This window comes from Calonectris borealis, chromosome 9, assembly GCF_964195595.1.
Source record: "Calonectris borealis chromosome 9, bCalBor7.hap1.2, whole genome shotgun sequence".
Classification (NCBI taxonomy): Eukaryota; Metazoa; Chordata; class Aves; order Procellariiformes; family Procellariidae; genus Calonectris; species Calonectris borealis.
This window is the reverse complement of record NC_134320.1, coordinates 29,426,550-29,446,854: the sequence shown is the minus strand read 5'-3', so window position 1 is coordinate 29,446,854 and position 20,305 is coordinate 29,426,550. Positions and strand designations below refer to the sequence as shown.

At 49.7% G+C, this 20,305-nt stretch overlaps 1 protein-coding gene across 28 annotated transcripts in view; it reads left to right on the top strand.

The window, feature by feature from the left end:
* Nucleotides 1-9,836, top strand: part of MBNL1 (muscleblind like splicing regulator 1) — a 112,253-nt gene extending 102,417 nt beyond the window's left edge. For 13 of the 28 annotated variants that reach the window (XM_075157551.1, XM_075157535.1, XM_075157533.1 and 10 more), the window contains 4 exons: nt 535-570; nt 1,269-1,363; nt 4,740-4,814; nt 6,450-9,836. In XM_075157551.1, coding sequence (XP_075013652.1) covers nt 535-570; nt 1,269-1,363; nt 4,740-4,796 — 188 coding nt within the window. In that variant the 3' untranslated portion in view covers nt 4,797-4,814; nt 6,450-9,836. Of the gene's footprint in view, nt 1-534; nt 571-1,268; nt 1,364-4,739; nt 4,815-5,301; nt 5,482-6,449 lie in introns of all 28 variants that reach the window. The other 15 variants (XM_075157555.1, XM_075157542.1, XM_075157554.1 and 12 more) reach the window with 7 other exon arrangements.
* Nucleotides 9,837-20,305: the final 10,469 nt, after the last annotated feature.

Below are 20,305 nucleotides of genomic sequence, written 5' to 3'. Positions count from 1 at the left end.
CTCCTCTCGCCGTCTGTCTTCCCCGGACAGAGCAAGCCTTTAGCTGCTGCTTCCCGAGCAGCAGTGCTAGTCCCTCGCCCGGCTACTCCGTGCGTCCCGGTGTCCTAGCAGGGGTGGACCTCAGGGACCCGTAGGCAGGTGCAACTTTGAAGTATTTTCATCTGAGGAAACCAGGGTAAAGACCATTACAAAGGCAAAAAGGCAAAAGGCAAAAAGATTTAAGACTCAAAGAGTTTTAAAATAAAGCTAAAGAAACTTCTCCTAGCCATGCTAATACTCCACGGTGCTACAAAGGCAAGCACGATATACCAGCACACAGTTCGATCAGCTCTTTCCCCTTCACTGAAGACTGGTTCTAATGGATCACTGTGCTATTGTATGGTTTGATTGTGCTGACAGTTACATGCCACTGTTCCCATAATAACAATTTTTCTTCTTTGTTCAAATGAAATTTTCTAATTACACGTGTGATGGGTTGTTTTAATTCTTTTCCCTTTCCAAATCCACCTTCCTGTTGCAATGCATGATGGGCAGGCTCAATATTGTGCATGACACCCGCTACAAGTGTTGGTAGGTGCCAGCTTTGTTTCTTGATTATCTTAAACCTGTGGTGCAGCTCACGGACCCTCAAAATCCACTGCTAGATTTTAACTTACAGCTCTTGTGCCAATCCATCTCCCTTAGCCTCCTGCACTAACACCTGTCAATTAAATGCAATTGTTTTATTTAATTGACATGGACACATAGACGTTGTTAATTTTGTATAGCAGTTGTTTGAATTGCACATTCTTCCTTGGTGGATTTTGATTGGACTATGAGTTCCAGTGTTTAGAAACTATCTTGTGTTAAATAAAGACTGTATCTTACTATAGCCACGTAGACGTATACTGTCCTTCAACAAGATTGACTTTTGTTTGCAGTAAATATTTGGGTTGAATTCTTAAAAGACAAAAATTTGTAAATATAAGGGCATTTAAAAATTCTTCTGTTGATTTTTGTATTGAAATGGTTAAGCTTGTTTGTGTCGATTTTCTTGATTTGATGGTAACAAGCATTCTCCCCTTTTTTTCTCTTTCATTTCCCTCCCCTCTTTCTCCCTGGAATGTTGTCCTGCTTTGCACTGTGATTGCATGTCACGCGCTGGCAACGATGTCTCGGGCTTTTTGCTGTGATAAATACCATGCTCAATTATCCTACCACATGTCGCTCTGGTTCCCATACTGCTACACTCTTCTGTGTGTTTGCTTATATGATTTTCCTTCCGAAAGTTCCCATGGTGCACGGTGCTACGCCAGCCACTGTGTCTGCAGCAACAACATCTGCCACAAGTGTTCCCTTCGCTGCAACAGCCACAGCCAACCAGGTTTGCTAATTTACAGCTTTGTTCCTTACAGACAACTTGAAAGTGGTGCTTTTAATGAGCATGGGGGTTTTGATTTTACCTCTTGTTGGCCTACACATTCTCTCTGAGACCTGCAGCACAGCTTAATAAGCCCTTATCCATGCTCAAAAGGTGCTGCAGTTCCATTTCTGATGCTAAAAATAATTTATAATAGAGTTTCTGACTCAGTCTTAACATTTATGGGCCGTGCTGCTTATTTCTGCTCTCAGAGATGTAAAGAGGAAGGGATAATACACGGAACCCATTATTTACTTCTATTTCTGTGAAGCCGACAGTTCCTTTTAGCGCAGAACTCCAAAGAAAGCCAGTAAAACCTTTGTGCAGAGGGGTTGCAGGATCAGAATTTTAACAGCCTGAATTGAGCAGTCTGAACATGTTCTGACTCTCCTCTTCCAAGAGCAAAACAAAAACGTTTGAGCATGGGCCACACAGAAACTTCTTTTAAACCTTTGTTTCAGCTTGTGATTCTGCTAGGAAAAGGCTGATCACTTGTTGCAGTAGACAGACATCAGTTAAGAAAATGTCCATTAGAGTCTGCTTTTATTTCTAAATAGCTACCCCGATTCTTGCCATGTTTGGACATATTTCAGGAATAACAGAATAATGCTGTACTAAATAAGTGATTAGAAGTCCTCCCCGAAAAGCCAGAAACTATGCTCCAAAGATGAGTACCAGGGGCCAGAGGAGCTGCACCTGAGCACAGAACGTGGCCTGTTGTTTTTATCTAGCTGGCTTGTCAAAAATGCAGATTTCTGTAGTACATCTGGCTGGAAGTGCAACAGTAGAAACTTTTAAAAGACCCTCTTCTTTCTCTTAGAAAAAGAAATGATTTTTTGAGATTTACTAGGAAGTTAGAATTGCCATACGTCATGAAACCATCAGTTGTGGTCTAATATGCAGGTATTACTCTCGACTCAGTGGGAATCACACACGTGCCTTTTAGAAAAGGGAGCTAAACAATTTCTTTAGCATTTTGCAGGTGTGGTTCTGTATGTGAAATTAATTCTGAGGATAAATGTCAGTTTTTAAGGCAGGCTCACCTGACATACTCAGCTCCCTAAGTCATGAGAGCTAACTCCTTAAACAATTTCAAAATCCCATCATAAAGCTGTCAGGTTTGCAGCTGCAGTTGGACGTTCAGCAGCAGTACCCGTGCCCGTGACCTGCTGCACCTGCGCCTCTCTGCTTGGGGTGGACGGCGCTGCAGAGCCAGGAGCCCCCGGCCTCGCTGCAGAGCGCCGGGCGCGGCGCTGCCGCTGAGGGTACCAAGTGCTGCAGGTCTCGCAGGATTGAGTCCAGAGTCTTTGGCTCCGAGCCTTTCCACCTTTGCCTGTTGAGCACTACCATTTTGTACTACCCCCAGCTGTACGTTCTTTGTTAACCTGTCTGCTTACTGATCTCTCAAAAATATTGTTCCAAAAATTACACTATTGCAGTGATATATAGGCGTGCACATCCCGAGTCTCAAAAGGGACCTGGATATTTTACAATTCCAAAAAATACTCAGGTTAGTCTGCTTAGCAAATAGCACTTTCTGCTCTTGAGAAGTGTTTGCTGAGTGACCATGTCACTCACGGATTTAAACCAGCGTAAGAATTACTTTGTATTTTGAAAAACTAGTTTATAGGTATGACCACCTCTGCATACGTGTCACCTAAGCAAGCAACCACCTGTATGCCCAGAGTTTCTTAATATTGTAATTTATTGCACCATACAATTAATTTAAGTGTCTCTATATCCTCTGTAAGTCCAGAGAGTTGTGAGAACAAGCCAAGCCACAGAAAAACATCATTATTTTTTAAAATCATCTCTGTCTAAATAACCATGCACTTTCCCAAATAGATCACAGGGAAACTTTCTGTTGTAGAATCTGATCATTTCATGCATATCCTCCCTGGAGCCTCATAACACACTTAGTAAAGTACTGCAGCCAAACCTCAATATATACATATATAACGAATATATGTATATACTATGTGAGCAATGCTGAAATTATTTAATGCCACACGATGCAATGTGCATGCATGCCAAAAGTCTTAAGATCTGGCCCTACATCTTCATTGACTGGTGTTGAAGGTCCTTGGTATGTTCCGACAGCACTATCCCTGATGCTTCTACACAGTTGGGTGCAACAGCCTGTCCTGCAGCAGTAGAAAAAAATGGTATGAGAAGCTTCATTATGCTTGAAGCACATTTCTGTACAAGTTGGCAATGTTGTAGAGTTGTGTGGAGTTGCTAGGGGAGGAGAGGGCACAAGGGGTGGAAAAAACGACACCAAGACCTGTAAACGATGTAGTTAAGAGGAAAGCTCCCCATTCCCTTTCGTACGTGGATCAACAGGTTACCCTTACTATCCACTAGGAAAAAGAGTCTTTTCAAGTGCAACAGCCGTTCGTGATGCTACAAATCAGTTTTGTGTCTGTGCCCCAGCATGTTTCCCTGCACATGGGCACATCTGTTTGCTCCCTCCAGCCGGACTTGTGGTCCTGTCTGTGATGCAGGGTTGCTCACGGTTCCTCTGACAGCCGCATGCCTTAGTGCCGTCCCTTCTCAGGGGCCTGACCCGCCAGGGCTCTCTGGGCTCGCTCCCACGCGCGCTGCACAGAGAGGGCTGCGCGGCTGGGACCCAAGGGTGGGGTGTAGCATATGTTTGTTACTTGTACTGCTGGTGATTACTCTGGTTTTAATTTTTTTTTTAAATGGGAAGCTGAGTTGATGGGGCACGTCAAGAGAGCCCCATAGTGAATTCTGTTTACGCAGACGAGCATTTTGAGAACTGTTTCACTGCTTTGGGGAGTCTTAGCTTTTCAGCTGATCTGCCGTGATGCCGGCAGCAGCCGTGGGAGGAGCAGGCAGCTCTTCTCGACAGTGGATTTTCACCAGCCCTGAAAATCCAGCTCGGGGCATCTGAGGTTTGGCATCCAAAAACCAAGACAGTGAAAGCAGTGAACACTTCACAAAATCAGACTGAAACAAGGCCACTGTAGAACTTACCATTTTAAATGATACGCTGAAAGCACAGAATTTTGTGTAGGCCAACAAAAAGGGCTATTTTCAATTACTGCACTGCATGACTTTTGTAGAGTTTAACTTCTCTTATTTCCTAAACAACCAATAATACTGATTTATATTTGTCAAGTAGTACTTAACACAATGTTTTCCAGTTTTAAGTTGCTATTGTAGCACTTCAGTTGACTTTAACTTATAGTTACAATATAAAATCCACCAACTCACAGCTGATCCTCACTTTTCCAAACTTATGTTCTATAGCAAAATGCTGTGTCTCTGGGTCGGCTCATTGCACATGTTACTCATTGTTTACATTTTTTACCTATAGATACCCATAATATCTGCCGAACATCTGACTAGCCACAAGTATGTTACACAGATGTAGACATTTTGTCATCAAACAGTAAGTTCCCAATGCGTTGTTGCTTGCAGTTTTCTGACTTATATGTGTGCATAATTTGTCTTTTTCAGGGACAGAATGTTTTTATTTTCTTTCTAAGAAAGCTAATAAGATCTGGGGGAGGAGGCTCTGAACTCCACTGGCATGCCATTCTTCTCTGAGTGTAGATCCCGTAGTTAGCAGTGACCGCGTTAGCTAGTGTGTTGGACCAGGTGTCGGTATTAGTTTGTACATACAGAAGGAACATGTTATACATATGGATAAACTTCTGAATAGCAAAATCAGAGAGTCTAAAATTAGAGTTTTACGTTTTGTTTATAAAGGATGATGGCTCTAGCATTGATGTGAGCCAGGTCTAGGGGGCAGGTGGTTACATTAAGCTGTCTTTAAAAAGAACTAATTTAAAATCTCTGAATTTGGAAAGCCAGCCTCTCTGAAAATACAGGTTTAGTCATCTGCCTAGCTGAAGCCTGATTTCTCTTGAACACAGGTTGTCAGATTACTTTGCGTCATGTACAGTATTTTGCTGGCATGGGTGATACGGCAAGGAGAGGTCCCACAGTGCAGGCGCAGTTCATACCTGTATTGTGTTGGTGTGAACAGCGATTGCAGACGGTGTATGTCAGCTTTTTATACTGTAACGTTTCATCCCACAAAGTTTGAAGTCTAGGTTTGTGTGCCTAAGCTTGAGAGATTTTTCTTCCCCTGTGTCTTCCTATGAGTAAACTGTAGTTTCCAGTCTGTCACTAAGTTGCCTGTTGTCATTAAGACCACCCGCAGCACATCACCTCCCCTAGGATAGCTTGTCATTTGTATTGCCTTTCTCTCCCTTGCACTCCATTTCTGCTGTGTTTTTTATTGAATGGCTCGGCCATAATGGAATTATTACTTAAGAGTGAGGATTAACTGATTTGCCACAGTGGGTTTATAATAATAGTTATTCCTTTCAGCTGAGCATAAACATTTCCACACTGCTTAAGTGACTCAGGTGGGATGCCTCTAGTCTGCAGCCTAATCTTGCTACCAGGCTTCCCCCCGCAGTCAGCTGGGACCGGGGTGTCCCCATTTGAGAGACCGTCCGGAGGTGGAGGAGGAATCACTCTCTAGAGGTGTGACAGGCAATAGAGACCAGAGAAATAGCTGCACTAGATGGGCGGTTAAGTACGAAAAATGACCTTGGGAACATAGGGCCCAGGTTTCTAAGGATGTTTAGGTGCCTCTCAGATACTGGTTGGGCTCCCAGGTTTTACGGGGCAGCGGCAGCAGGGCCTGGGAGGAGAGAGGAGCCCAGGCTGCTGGGCTCACACAGCACTTTGTGGGGAGCTGCCTCCCAGGGTCTGGGCTCTGGGGTCTGGAAACTGTCCCCCAAATTCTGATCCCACGGCAGGGGGCTCGGCTGGGGGCTCGGGAGCAGCGGGAGGCCAGTATAGTGTGTGCTTCAAGCGCTGCAGAGTTCGGGTGTAAAGTGGACCTCTGCTGCAAGAACGTTACTGAAGGGAAATCCCGCGGGGTTTGGGTGCAAGCTTCCCCGATACTCGACGGCAGACTTCCCTGTTGCAAATGCAAAGTTTGGGCTGATGTGGTGCTTATAAGAAGTTACGACTGTGTTGAAAATGCTTTATCTTTTTTCCTTTCTAGATCATAACTAAAGAGAAAAGGACAGTGTGTTTGGGTTGAGAAGAGAACAAGCTCATTAGCCATAATGTATATACCGTCAAGCAACACTCAGAAACTCCCTCAGCAGTAAGACATCCACACATTGCATGTTAGCGAGATGAAACAAGAACTTGGAAATCCACTGCACACTGTTGCCTATATACTTTGTACATTTAATTGATATTTGTGCTGAGGTGATCTTATTGTCTAAAAACTACAGCATTGTCTATCTTTTCTAGCACAGAAGTATGCATATGGATTTGAATATGCATATGTAGTCTGTTTCCTACATAATCATGTATGTCACCTTGAAAAGACAGACGATGATGTAACCATAAATCTATTATGTATTGGTACGTCTGTAGACCAAGATATAATTTTTTAAAGTAAGTTTATTTCTTTCAAGGTTTACAAATAACAAAGGTGCACCTTGTATTTAAAATTGCCATTATAGATGAGAGCGTGCATGCACAGTAATTTTTGTTTAAGAGTAATATTTTTAATGTAATAGATTGTAAGAAGTGGTAAGAGAGGTATCTGACAGAGATGAATGTGCCAAGCAAAACCACAACTGTGTATATTTTAAAGCACATCAATGGCTTTAAATACCATGTTGTTAAGGATTCTCATGAAGTGCCATAGACTGAACATCCGATTAGAGTATTATTTCTGCAGTGTTATTTTCAGAACCACGTTTTCACTTACTTTATTAGTACTAATCAGTCAAAGGGCACCGTTCTGTTTCAAACCAAAGCTGTCTCAGAAATGGCCAACTATTCCTTACAGTAACAGTAGACAGCACAAGAAAGATACTCTAGCCGTACAAATTAACCCATACTGGACATATATATAAACTATTTTAAGGCATTGTAGTGTAATATTTATGCATATTTTACTGTATTACATGATATACGAAAGGGAAAAGCCATTTCTGAGACACAGTAACAAATGTTTGAGGAACTTCTTTTGCTTCTATTTATAGCCTCTGTCGAAAGTCAAAAGGACTATAAATGTTTTGCAGAGATGGGTTTCATTTTTACTTCATCGAAGTCACGCTTTACATGGTGACTCTAAACAAAGACGAAAGAAGCACTGACATCAGATGCATGACAAACCAAAATATGAAAAATGGAGATGTTAATTAGAGTAGAAATTGGGTGGGTTAAATACTTGGGTGAGTTTTATATGTGATTTTTTTTGTTCGGATTAACTGCTTATAGCCTTAGAAAGCCTTTACAAAATAAAAACAAAAAAATAGATGTGCATTCAAGTTTTAAGAATGGATTCATCCAAAGGAATTCCTTTTTGTGGTTTGGATGTTGCAGCTAGTAAAGGATATTTTTGCTCTGTTCAGCAAAGTGCTGAAGTGGGGGCCAGGTCACTGGTAGCGTAGCGTGGAGTGGAAGAAGCGCGAGTTCGGTTGTAGAACTCTCCATACTTCCAAGTTTACTGCGAGTTTTTATGCTTGAGAGAGATGCTTTATAGTGTAAGAATGATGTGTTGATTTTACTGATTGTACTGTACATCTATTAAAGCCTTAGATTATTACATTACGGGTTAAAACCCATACCAATGTAATTTCAATCGTGTTAAGAAAGTATAGGTGACTTCACATGTTATTGTAGTTACTTAACATTATAGAATATTACTTATTTTTTTCTTGTTAAAAGTGTAGTTTTTATTTCTTACATTTATTAGGTTGTTTTCATTTTCTATTACCAGTTGAATACCATTTCAGTTTATAGAATTTTGTTTTATTAGAGTTTACTGATGACTTTTTCAAAATACAAAAAAAAAGTAGTTTTCTTCATAACATACTCAGTTTTGAATTTACATGTAGTGTCATATGAGTATTCGTATTATTGTTAACTAAATGATTTCTATTTTACTGATTTAATATTACAATGTAAGAATGTCAGTCATTGTTAGTTCTTGTCTAGTTTTCATTAAAAGAACAAAGATCTTTTATATGGATATCTTATAATTATATAATCATTGCTAAGTAAGAAGTTAAGTTGTTGCTATCGCAACAATCCTGGCAGACAATTGAGTAATATTTTGATGATTTATTTTGTTTGTAATTAGTTATTATGAGAAAATCTAGTTCCTAGATATTAGAATAAAATTTATTTTCTACTGTATCCATTTCAAATGTTAAAATATTGTTTAAATATTTTTTGAAATCCCTGAATATCAGGCCTTGTTATAAATAAGCTGCATAATCAATAGATCAAGGGACTTTTTGTTGATAATCCAAATACTCAAAGTTTACGTAACAAGAATTATAGTGTGTGTGTGCAAACTCTTGAGGGTTGATTATGCTGCAGTTTAGCATGTGGGAACGTATAGAGAGAAGGTTGACTTTTTGCACTTCTGTATATAGTCAAAAAAGAGAGAAACCTGTATAATAGTAAGATCTTATTTTGAATAAAAATGTCTATAATTACAAGGAGTTTTGTTAAGGCTAATAAAATGACAGGCTGAACAAAATTGCTTGCAAAAGTGGCACAGAGTTAGCACTCCATACCCCTTCAAAAAAGTTGCTTTGCTTTATGTGGACAGCTTGTAGTTTGCCAGGATTTTTTCAGCTGGAAAGATATGCCATCCTTCCAAGATCTCATGACTGACAAAAGCTCCACTGGTTCAAATCTGCCTGAAAATCATTAATAAAAAAAAAAAAAAGAAAAAAAAAAAGAAAAAAAAGCAGGTACTTCAAACCATCAAGGTGAAATCATGGATCAAATATTCCGTACATTATTCAAAAACTACTGCATGTTTAAAGTATCAAAAAAATATATTAAAGATATATGCTATTCAAACCAGTTTCTGACAATTTCAGTGGTTTATTGTTCACAAAAAAGATTCTTCAAAACGAATACTGACTTTCACAAAAGAGTTAAATCTTGAACAGGCAAACCAAACAGCACACCGTAGCTGTAGTTGTTATGTGATTATTTTTTATTGCTGTAGTGGTCCTGTTCTTTTAGCAGGTGAAAAAAAAAACCCTGGGAAATTTGACCATTTTAATGGACAGCGTTCAAGAAACCTTGTCATTACATATGCCAAAGCTGGAAAGAAAAAGTGATTAGGCCATTACTTTATCTGATCTCTCCAGTACTCACACTGAATAATTAATGAAGTTGCACTTACTTGCAACCCCGCAACTTTCATCTGCTGAAAGGACAGATGTGCTTGGTTTTACTATTATGTAATCACAGACTTACTTTTTGCTTGTAGTTGCTCCAAATTATGTACTCTGTCCTGGGCTGCAATTTGTTTTTATGCTTATTTTATTATTACTGCTATAGTTGACCTTGCTGTATGGAAAAAATAAAGTGAAATTGCCCTAATAAAAATTCTCTTTCTTAATTATGTTTTTCTATATCAGGTTAAAAATCGCACCGCTTTCTTTTCTACACATTTTTCATTTTATCTGCATGTTTGTTTGACTGAAGAGAGATAATTTATTGGTGGAAAAAACCCTGTGTGCTGGTATTGGGTTTTTTCTTCAACAGTGCATGGTATGTTAAATATGCAGGATATATATTAAGAATGCTAAGACATCATTGTTAAATCCAGACGAGAAATATAAAGCAACAGGATGCCATAGATCCAGACCAAGCTGTTACTACCCTCCTGTGGCAGTCCTTCCCAGACGCAGGTGAGGAAAGGGACCCCCGGCATCTGCCTGCCCCGGTTCTAGTGCCCGCAGCAGGGAGACGGGGTGCCACGGGGCGGTGACTGACGTTAGAGGGAGCCCCGTTTCCACGCGTTACTGTTGCTGCATTAGTCTCGCACACATCACTCTGATCATCACAATTACTGACTAAAAAATCACAGGTTAATTCGGAGAAGGAAACACGTCAGAACACGTGTTTTCCACGCGGGTTTCAGGTGTCTCCTGTGTTTGTTGGCGCAGCCTGAGACCTCACAGAAGAACTCGCGTTTCAAGGGCCGGTTTTATTGACTTCATTTCCCAGCTCAGCACATCAGGGCGCCTCTTTCCTGTCGGCTGAGCACCCAGCTCATTTGCACTGCGTTTGCATCGATACTTGCGATGACACCAGCATTTTAATTTATCATTGCATTTAGCTGCCAAGTTAAAAAATAATGTGTCAAGCAGCACGAATGTTCTAAATCAGCAAAAATAACACGACTTTATTTTCCTCCCTCACCATTGAAGGCGGCCACGGAGGTTCCCGTGGTTAATGGGACAGCTCCGACAGCTGCTGTCCGTTAGTGCCCCCGCGACGGACATCGGGCGGGAGGCTGCTCGGCGGCGCAGCCCCTGGGTCGCCAGCCCCGGGGAGGTCGGTGTCACGCAGGACCCTCCGCCGCAGCCGGGTCGGGTCTGTCCCGTCGCGCCGGGCGGTGGCGGGGGGCTCAGGCCGCAGCCGCCGGTAAGGGGGTACCGAGCAGCAGCTCTGCCCGCAGCGGGACTCTTGCCGGAGAGCTGAGAGAAAACAAAACGGCTCAGATGCTGCGGAGAGCCACGAGAAGGAGCTGCTGCCAAAGCGGCGCCTGCGGCCCGGGAAGCCCGCGGCCATGGCACCTCGCCAGCGGGGCTGGGATGGGAACAACTACAGGAGCAGTAACAGCCGTGACAGTTGTTAAAACCAAATAAAAGAATTTTGTTCAAAGGGATCCACATGTGTCTGCAGCCGAGATGCTTCTGAGATGAGGAAGGGATTCTCAGCCTGTGGGGAAGGAGGAGCAGAAACCTGAAAAGGAGTTCTAATTGCCTTTGTGCGATTTGTGATGAGAACAGGGAATGGCGTCAGGAAGAAGGAAACAGAGTAATTCTGAGGGCCTTTTTGCATCCAGATACTAGTTGTAATAAAAAAAGCCTCTTTCCTGCCCAAACAGAGCTGATCATACCTCTTTCTGTGGTCCCGGCAGTGGCACCGCGCGATGCCTCGGTGCCCGATGCTGGCTGCCAGCGCGGCCGAGGCGCTGGGTCGGGCACGGCTCTGCCCTCCAGCAGCGCCCAGGGACACGCAGCGAGACACGGGGCCGGGGAGAGCGGCACGGCCAGCCTGCTCGCCCACCGCGCTGCGCCGCGGGGTGCAGTGACCCGTCACAGCATCGGCTCCCGCGGACCCCCAGCCGCAGGGAAAGCGGGTTTGGAGAATGGCGCAGGTGCCTGCGGTGGTGCTGAGCGGCCCCGGGGGCGGGGGGGGGGTGGGCGTGGTGGGGATCAGCTGGGGGCAAAGGGCTGGAGGCAGCAGGGCAGGGCTGGAGGGAGCTGTGGCTGCAGGAGGGAGCTGGGGGCCTCTGGACGTGCAGGTAGGAGCTGGTTGCTGCTGGTGGCTGGGGTGGGCATGGCCTGGGGTCCCTGGGGGGAGACCCTCCAGGAGACAGCTCGGTTGCAGCCTCAGGGGGACACCAGCCCCGAGGGAGACCTTGCCCTGGTGCTTGCAGGGCGCTGGCTGAGGTCTCCTCGCCAGGTCAGCCTGGCCAGGGCCCGGCCCAGCTCACCTGGCTTCTGGCTAACGGTGCAGGGCGGCGCTGGGGCTGCAGAGCCCTGCGATTCCCCTTGGGTTCATGCCTCCGTCGTGGCTCTGAGAGTGAGTGAGTGAAGTGCAGGATGGTAACGGGCCTTGACGCTGCTTTTAAGGAGTTATGAGGGGGATGGACCTCCTGCAGCTGACCTTCCATGGGGGGACCTGCCTGCGGCGTGGGTGCACCCCCCTCAAAATGCTCTCCAGCTTATTGCTGTGCAGACCTGTCGGGTGTTGGAAAGGCTCGGCTGAAAGGCCCCAAAGCAGCTCACGCGCAGCTGCTCTAACGCTGTTTCTCATTGCGCACCGCTGGCCGGAGGAAGCCCCGGGGGGTGGGATGGCTGGCGAGAGCAACGGTACCCGGCGGTGCTTTGTGGTGCTCCTGCAAAAGCTCCGCCTGGTGAAGGAGCTGTGCCGCGCGCTGGAGGAGACCCGAGCGCCGCGGGTTTGCAGCGGGGTGCCCTGCGCCGGGTGCCTGCTGCCTGCAGCCCCCAGGGCTGGGGGGAGCTGGAAAAGTCTCTCCTGTTTATGTAGACTCAAGGGACAAACTGAAAGCAGGTAAGAAGTCAGTGCGCTGTTTTTCATGGGGTTGGTGAAGACGTTAGAAGGTGCGTTATCCCCGTGCTAATAAACCACAGGAGGAAATTAATCACGACATGTCAGGAGTGCACTGGAAATAAAAGTGCAATTACTCCTAAGCACCCTAAAAGTGCAGCGGGGGTACAGCCAAACAGCACTCATCGCATGTACAGTCTCGGTACCTAAAAATAGCCAGTTTGGAGTCTTTTACCCATCACAGGAATTTAGCAAGCTTGTCGTGGCATATATTGGCAATTACCTGGCACAAACAGGGAAACACTCAATTAAATAATGGCAAGAGAATAGTGACAATTATGGGATGGAAAAAGACAGGTTATGCCCTTCTGAGAGCAAACAGCACGTGGCACAGCACTGCGTGTCCAGTCCCCCTTGGGGCGACGGGAGCGGGGTCCCTCCCTGGCAGGCGCCTGTGAGGGGTGGGATGGGGGTGCCGCGGGCACAGTGCGGACCCTTGGCTTTCGGGGTGGAGGAGCAAAACTGCTTTGCCTGTTTTCATGTGCCCTCAGCTACAAGGTACTGCAGCGGTGGGAGGCACTTGTGGCACTCCCGAGGATGGGGGATGTGTCTGAGCGCTCGGGGGAGCGAGCCCACCCCGTCCCCGGGGCCGGGGGAACGGGAATGAAACCACAGGGCTGAGCACGGGCACCTGAGCCGTGGAGTGCTGGTGAGGTGCCCAGAGGGGCTTGGCAGGAAGGAGGTGGGATGCTCGTGCTGGAGAGCAGCATCTGCACCAGAGAAAACATCCAGTTATAAGGGAACGGGTTTTTCTCTGCTCTTCCTTTGGTGCTGTTTATTAATCCCAAGCCATCCTTGCCTGGATGTGCTGGTTATCCAGCCCTGGCTGCGTACGGAGCACACGGTATTTGGGGCTACGCTTGTGGAGGAATCAATGCCTGAGAGTACAAGCAGTATCATAGCGTTGGTAAACAAGAAGCCATGGGAAGATGGAAAGTGAAAGAAGCCGTGGGAAAAAGGGAGATAAGAGGTGGCAGTTAACGGTTCTGAGGGCGTGACAAAGATAAGGAAATTAGAGGAAGAGTGTCGAGATGACCTTTGCTTAGGGGATGTACTAGGGAATTCTTTGAAGTGCATACGTGGCATAATGTGAGGTATAAAAAGGCGCTTGTGCTGTATAATAAGGGGGATTTTCGTCTTCATCTTCGTGCCCACTCAGACGGAGTCCGTGTCCTTATTCGCCACAACACTCACCGCGGGGAGCGCAGCGTGCTGCATAGGGCCGGGCCGGGCACGCAGCCCTGGGAGCAGCTTCGCAGCTGGGCTGGCGCAGCCGTGGCTGCCCCCCGGCCATGGCACTCTGCAGGGCATTGCAAAACGCTGTTAAGGAAAACAAAACAAACCTGCTGTAAAGCAGTGTTGCTAATTGCCTTTTCCACCCAGGTCTCGTTTTCTTCTTCTAAATGCATACCTCTGGTCTAGGAAAAGGTCAGCAGTGGAAGTTGCTGCTTTCTACCTTCCTCTCAAGTACGGCTGGTTTTTAAAAGCCCTAAACCACACTTTATACAAAACGAACTGTGTATCTTATTGTTAGTATTAGCAGGGTGCAGTGTCATGGGGGAAAATCCTGCGGCGACAAGCTGACCTCCGCTGGGTTGGCAAGTCTCAGCCGAGCTGCTTGTCTTGGTAAGGCTAAAAATAGACTTCTGTGTCCTGCCGGCAGCACGCTCGCTGCCGCTCAGGCACCGTGTCTTGCCACCAGCGCACAGAAGAAAAGCTGCTCCCGGCGCTCGCTTGAGCCTGGAGTCTATCTCAGTGTTTGCATGCGGGTTTGGCAAATCCAGGTGGACCTGCCCGGGGTTGTGCCTTCGTGCAGGGTCAGGGCACAGAGCCCAGGCGGCTTTGGAGGGGCTTTGCTTGTCCCTTCCCTCCTCTTCCCGCACCCGCCTCTTGCCGAGCAGCCGGGAGCAGCGATGCCTGCCCTCGCCGTCTGCGCGCTTGGCTTTGCTGCCCCGCAGCAGAGCCGCTCCGGTGCTCGCCGCCTGTTTCAGCAGAGACACGTTTAACACTGGGGGGGCTTGGGGGCCGGCAGCGGTGCCGCAGCCCGGGCTCCGCCAGCTCCGGGTGCTCCCTGGGCACGGGACCCGCCGCGGTGGAAGCGTGAGGTGCTGAAATCCTGACCGAGAAGCATGAGGAAGAGCCTGGCTCGGCACCGAGCTCTCTCAGTGCACACTCGTTAGCGGCGGATAAAAACCGCATCGGGCACTGAGAGCCGCTGTGCTCTGGGGCTGTAGGATGTGCTGCATCTTATTTCATGGGGTGTTTCTGACACCGGTCAGAAAGTGCAGCATCAGCCTGCGCGCGGTGTGTACAGCCAGCCTGGGGCTGCGGGTTTGCATTTTTTCCCCCGCCCCAGGTCACCTCGAGCGCCCGGCGGTGCGGCAGCCCCGCACTGCCCCCCCCATGCAGCGCCGTCACCCGTGGGCAGGAGCTGGGGCCGAGCGCTGGGTTTGGACGATTCCAGCGATGCCCTGGGGTGACCTGGCCCACGAGCCGAGCGCAGGCAGCTGGGGTGGAAATAGGTCTGAGCTCTGGCAGCGCCATGAGCCCGGGCGGGAGGTGATGGGCAGCCACCCACCCGTGCCTTGTCCTTGCCGTTCGCTGCGTGCTCGGCACCGCTGGCCTTGTGTGCTTCTGCTGCAGCGCGCGGGGCCGGTCACCGCTACTCACGGGGCTGTCGCAACCGTACCACAAGTCCTGCAGCAAAACTGATCTGGTGGTGAAATAATGCGTGTATTTAAAAGGCCATCTTCATAATTAGTACATATGCATGTGCTAAATGGATCAATCTCTCTCTGGTGTGTGGCTCGGTGTGCCACGGCGCTGCCGGGGAAGATGGGCTGCTCCCGGGCCGGGCGGGAGGAGCAGCCGGTGCACAACAGCCGGTGCAGCGTCCGGTGCGTTCCTCGCAGTGCCAGCAATTGCAGCCCGCCTCGCAGCGCGTTGCCCGAACGTGGGGTTTGGGAGGGGAGGGATGTAGCAGACCCCGACACCTGATGGTGAAGGGGTCTGCGACTGTGGTCACAGGGCCTGCGGCATCGGCAGCCGCAAGCAAAGGGGGAAAAGACATCCAGTGTGTCGTTTTACCCAGCCTCTGACAGCTGCTGCTGGCTCCAGCTCCTTCCTCTGTTCGTAATTTCTAGTGCAAGAAGGAAAATGATGTGAAAAGATTGTTACTGCATGAAACCCAGTTCTGAACATCTGTGCTGAATTGAAAACTTCATCCTAAAATAGACACACAGATACAGAGTGAAAAGGAGCAACTTAAAGAAGAGAGCTTGAGGGAATTAACAAGACTCTAATTTGCCCTATAAAATTGCTCTGGGCGTATCTGAGCATCTATCAGCATTCCTTCCTAACCTCGCTTCCTGCTGCATTGCTGTATCCCTTTCTCCCAATACCAGGTGTTAGTCACTTTAGCCGTGTCCATTCTCTAAAACAACTGTTTGGAGGACACGCACCTCTCAAGCGTGGTGCAAGCGTTGGGTCTGTGTTGCCTTTTTATGTGTTTTACCTGTAACACAAAATGAGTTGGCCAGGAGACCCCTGCGTACTTTGAAGCCGGCAACACCTCTTCAGTTGGAGCTTGGGTTTACGAGTTGCTATAATGGAGTCTCGATTTAGTCTGCAATTAAATTATCTCTGTTCATCTTTTCATGCAGTTTGGAGCAGCCTGTTCCAAGAGCCCTGTGCTCTCGGCACAGCCGTAGTTCAGCAGCACTTTTTAGGGGTGCGTGGGCCAGCGTCTGCTCGCCTTTAGTCTTGAGATAGGGGACAGAATAAAAGGTGATGGCAGCCGAAGGTGCTGGCTCGGCAGCTGGCGGAGGCCATGTGCCGGTGCAGCAGTGTGAAGGCGGTGGTGCAGGTGACGATGCCCGGGTCAGTGCCGGCCCGGCAGTGCCCGGCGGGCGCGCAGGGGTGCCACGGCAGGTGGGGGTGCCCGGAGCTGCCAGCCAGCCCGGCCTGGTAAAGGTTTCCCCGACCTGTGCTATTCGAGGGGAGAAGGCAGGATTTGCCCCTGCGACCCCGGGGCTGAGAACTGCCCTTCCCCTACTTCGGCTTCGTATGGAGCAGAGGGAAATAAAGCACTGTGTGGTTGGGTTTTGGGGTTTTCTAATTGCATGTTGTCCGTAATTTAAGGCTTTATCTTGTCCTCTTGCTCCATAAGCAGCGCTGGCTGACGCCGGGGGGCACGCTGCCAACCGGGAAGCTCTTCAGCCCTCCCGCTCAGCCACCCCCCGGAAAACCCCCCGGAGCTGCAGCTGACACCCCGTGTATTTGGTAGGGAATCGCTTTGATCTTTGCTATTTTTAAAGAAAATTCTGGAGCCTGGCTTGAGCATGCCAATTTAAACAGCTTGGAGAAGGGCCAGGAGGTATTTTATCGCTTGAGTAGGTCGGGGAGAGTAAGTGCGTGCATCAGGGACTTCACCAAAACCAGCGGAGATGATGTCTGTCGTCTTGTACCTATTACATGCTTGAGAAGGGTGAGCATTCTTAGTGTTTTGGAACAGAGAAAATCTAAGATGGCCTAAAACCAAAGAGTTTTTAACTGTACCTACAGCTCTGTTCTTGAGTTAAATGACGGAGCTGGGGACGGAGCAGCTCCATCGTTTCAGCTGCAGTAACTCAAAACCAGGCAGGGCTTCTCTGGCTCTTGTGCTTCGGGGATCGCCTGCTTCCCAGCACGAGGAGCACCAGCCCGTCTGCAGCCGCACGTGGATCCAGCACGGGCTGCGTCCGGGGTGGCAGCCGGCCCGTGTCTGGGCACGGGAAGCCCGGGCAGGCACGAGGGCTGCTGGCAGGCTGGCACCTGACGTGGTGCGTGTGGAAGGAGCTCTGGTCAGGCTTCTGGTGCCCACAGAAAAGGGGCTTTTCTCTGGGTCCTGAGCCCTCTCCTCGCCAAATGCTCTGGACAACCAGCTGCTGACTGGGCTGCTGCCCCATTTGCAGTCCCTGGGCCTGTGAGCAGTGCAAAAAGTTTCTTCCCTCCCTGGCACAGCTTCCTGCTCTTAACCCCCTAAACAGACCCAGCCTGGGGCTGCCGGCCGGCCCCCCCGCGCTGCCAGGCGGCAGCCGGCTCCCCCAGCGCTCCTCCGGAGCCGGTGGTGATGCTGAGAGGTGACGGCAGTGCTAAGGGGCGCGGGGGGCTGGCGGGGGCCGGTGGTTGCTGCGGGATTCGAGCCGTTCCAGGTCATGGAAGCAGCCCTGGGATTCGCAGCCGTTTGCTCGCTGAGGCGCGCGGGTGGTGTGAGCGAGGCAGGACAGGGACGCGCTCGGTGCCGCGGAGGAGCTGCACCCGCAGCCCAAGGGATGCCCTACAGCATTCCAAGCAGTTTCCGTGCTGCTGCAGGGCCCCATCAGCCCTCCCGTTCGCGGCTGTAGGGCACAGCCGGGGACACCCCCGTCCCGGCGGCTGGGGAGCTCTTGGAGCTCTGCCACCAGCGTGTGCAGCGATGCGATGGGAGAGCACAGACCAGGGGGCAGAGAAACGTGGGGTTTCTCTGTCACGGTTTCAAAATAAGACCGAGGCCATAATATTTTGCGGAATATATTATGGCCGATCTCAAAGCTTTGGTGCTGCTGGAGAGCGAGACAGCCACGCAGCTGCGGTGCGAGGCTGCTGCGCTGAGCCTGGCGCCGGCGAGGGTGGCCGTGACTGCTGTTCCTGCGTGGGGGCTCTGCCCCAGGGGCCTCTCCGCCTCCCACTCCCCCTTGGACTCCCACTCCCGGCAGCCTCCACTCCCTCGCCAGGCTCCCATTCTCTTCCCAGCCCCACAAGGTTCAGACTCGGCTTTTCTTCCAGCCTCCCATGACTTCTCAGCCCATCTCTGCTGCTCACCTCCCAGTCTGTTCCTGGATTCGTGATTTTTCCCAGCATCTCATTCCTTTCAGCTAAACCTAATTTCTGCCCTCACAACCGCTTCTGGCCTTCACTTTTTCCCTAACCTCCCACCCCTGTTTGCCTCCCCCCCTTTCAGCCTCACACAATTTTGGGGCCTTGACTTTTTTTTCCCCAGTCTCAACTATTGATTTTTTTTTTTTTTTTTATGTGGTCTCCACTTTTTTCCAGTCTGGCAGCTTTTTCTGCCTCAGCTGAACCACTGAGGGGCTCAGGGAAGCGGTTCTGAACTGTCGATTTCTTCATGGTCAGACAAGCAAAAAACCCCCATCGGCACAAGTCGGTGTGGACGTGCCGCTCTCCGCATCCCAGGAGGAGCCGGGCGCAGCGCCCGCCGTGCCAGTGCTGCCCGGGAGCTCCTGCGGTACCGGGTGGTGGTGGAGGCACCACATGGCAATGCGTCCTCCCGCTGGAGCCGCTCATCGCGGCTCTGCAGAAGAGCCGCAGCAGCGTCCTGCTGGTAACCAGGCTGCCTCTCCCGGGGCAGGCAGCACGTCCCCTGCGACTCCTGCCCGGCAGCGTCCCCGGGCAGCGTGCGGGCAGAGCGCAGCCAGCAGCTGCCAGGAGGATCAGGGTGATCCCCCAGTTTGGAGTTCAGTTTAACACTATCTTTTATTAGTGCAATACGCTTCTTATTTAAATCCTAGAGCAAACGAAAATACATGAATCAATTTACTGGGATTTTCCTTTTGCGTTACGAACCCTTCAGTGCCCGGCGGGGGCACCAGTCAGTAACCGCAGCTGCTCTCGGGGGTCTGGCCATGCCGGGGCTGGGTGTCCCCAAGCCGTGGGGAGCGGGGCGCACAGGCAGGACAGGCCGGGGTGCTGGATGGGACACGGGGATGCCGCTGCGCAGGACCGCGCTGTCTGCTCAGGGCATCTCTGGGTTGCATGGTGCAGCTGAGAGGTGCTGCTCCTGTAGGGCAGAGTTACCAGGAGCGGAATTGTGCCCCTCGTTCCTCGTCTGCATCCGCACGGTGCCTGGCTGATCTTAAGCAAGACAAAATAGCGAGGGCGTTTGCTTCCCGGACCCAGAGAGGCAGGAGGAGCTGGTGTCGGTGGGGCCGGGCTCCTGCCAGCGAGCCCACCCTGCGCACCAGCCTCCCCTGCACGCCCCGGGCAGCGCCGGCAGCTCCTCCACAGCCCCGGCCTCGGGCGTGGGAAAGGGGTGCTGCAGTGCCGGGGGGAGCCACGGCCCGCGACGAGCTGCCTGAGCAGGGGTACGGCCCATGAATAGCCTTAAACATTGCGGAAAAATGAGGGCAAGCGCTGATCCGTGCCTTACCTTAGCTACACCAGCTTGCCCGAGACGCTGCAGCGAGCGCTCGCCACCTGGGCGCCTGTGTCGAAGTGTCTGGCCTGAACGAGCGTCTGTGTCCGACGCTGCCTCAGTAATGGCACTTTAATACGCTCTGCGTTCAAATTTACTTGGGTTATTTTCCTTTGGAGGAACTTCATGTAACTGGGTGTTGGCAAACATGGACGTTGGCCTGTTGTCAGAGGCAGGCTTCTGCATACCCACGCATGGTTACAAACATATTAATTACAATAATAAAACGACCACTGTAAGCCTAAGGCAGTTGTTTACCATCACCGCTGGAGCTGGTCAGGAAAATGCTGGGTGTTTCAATTCTCGTTAGCCCCCATAATCACAGCCGTCCGTGATGGTCCCCTTCCCCAGCGGTGGCCACGTCGCTGAGGCGGGCTGTGTCTCGGGGACCACGGGGCGAGGATGCTGCTGGCTGGGGCAGCGCCGTGGCTCTCCGGTCCCCGGCGGGCGGCTGGCCAGGACTCGCCCAGCGGGTGCCAAACCGAGCCCGG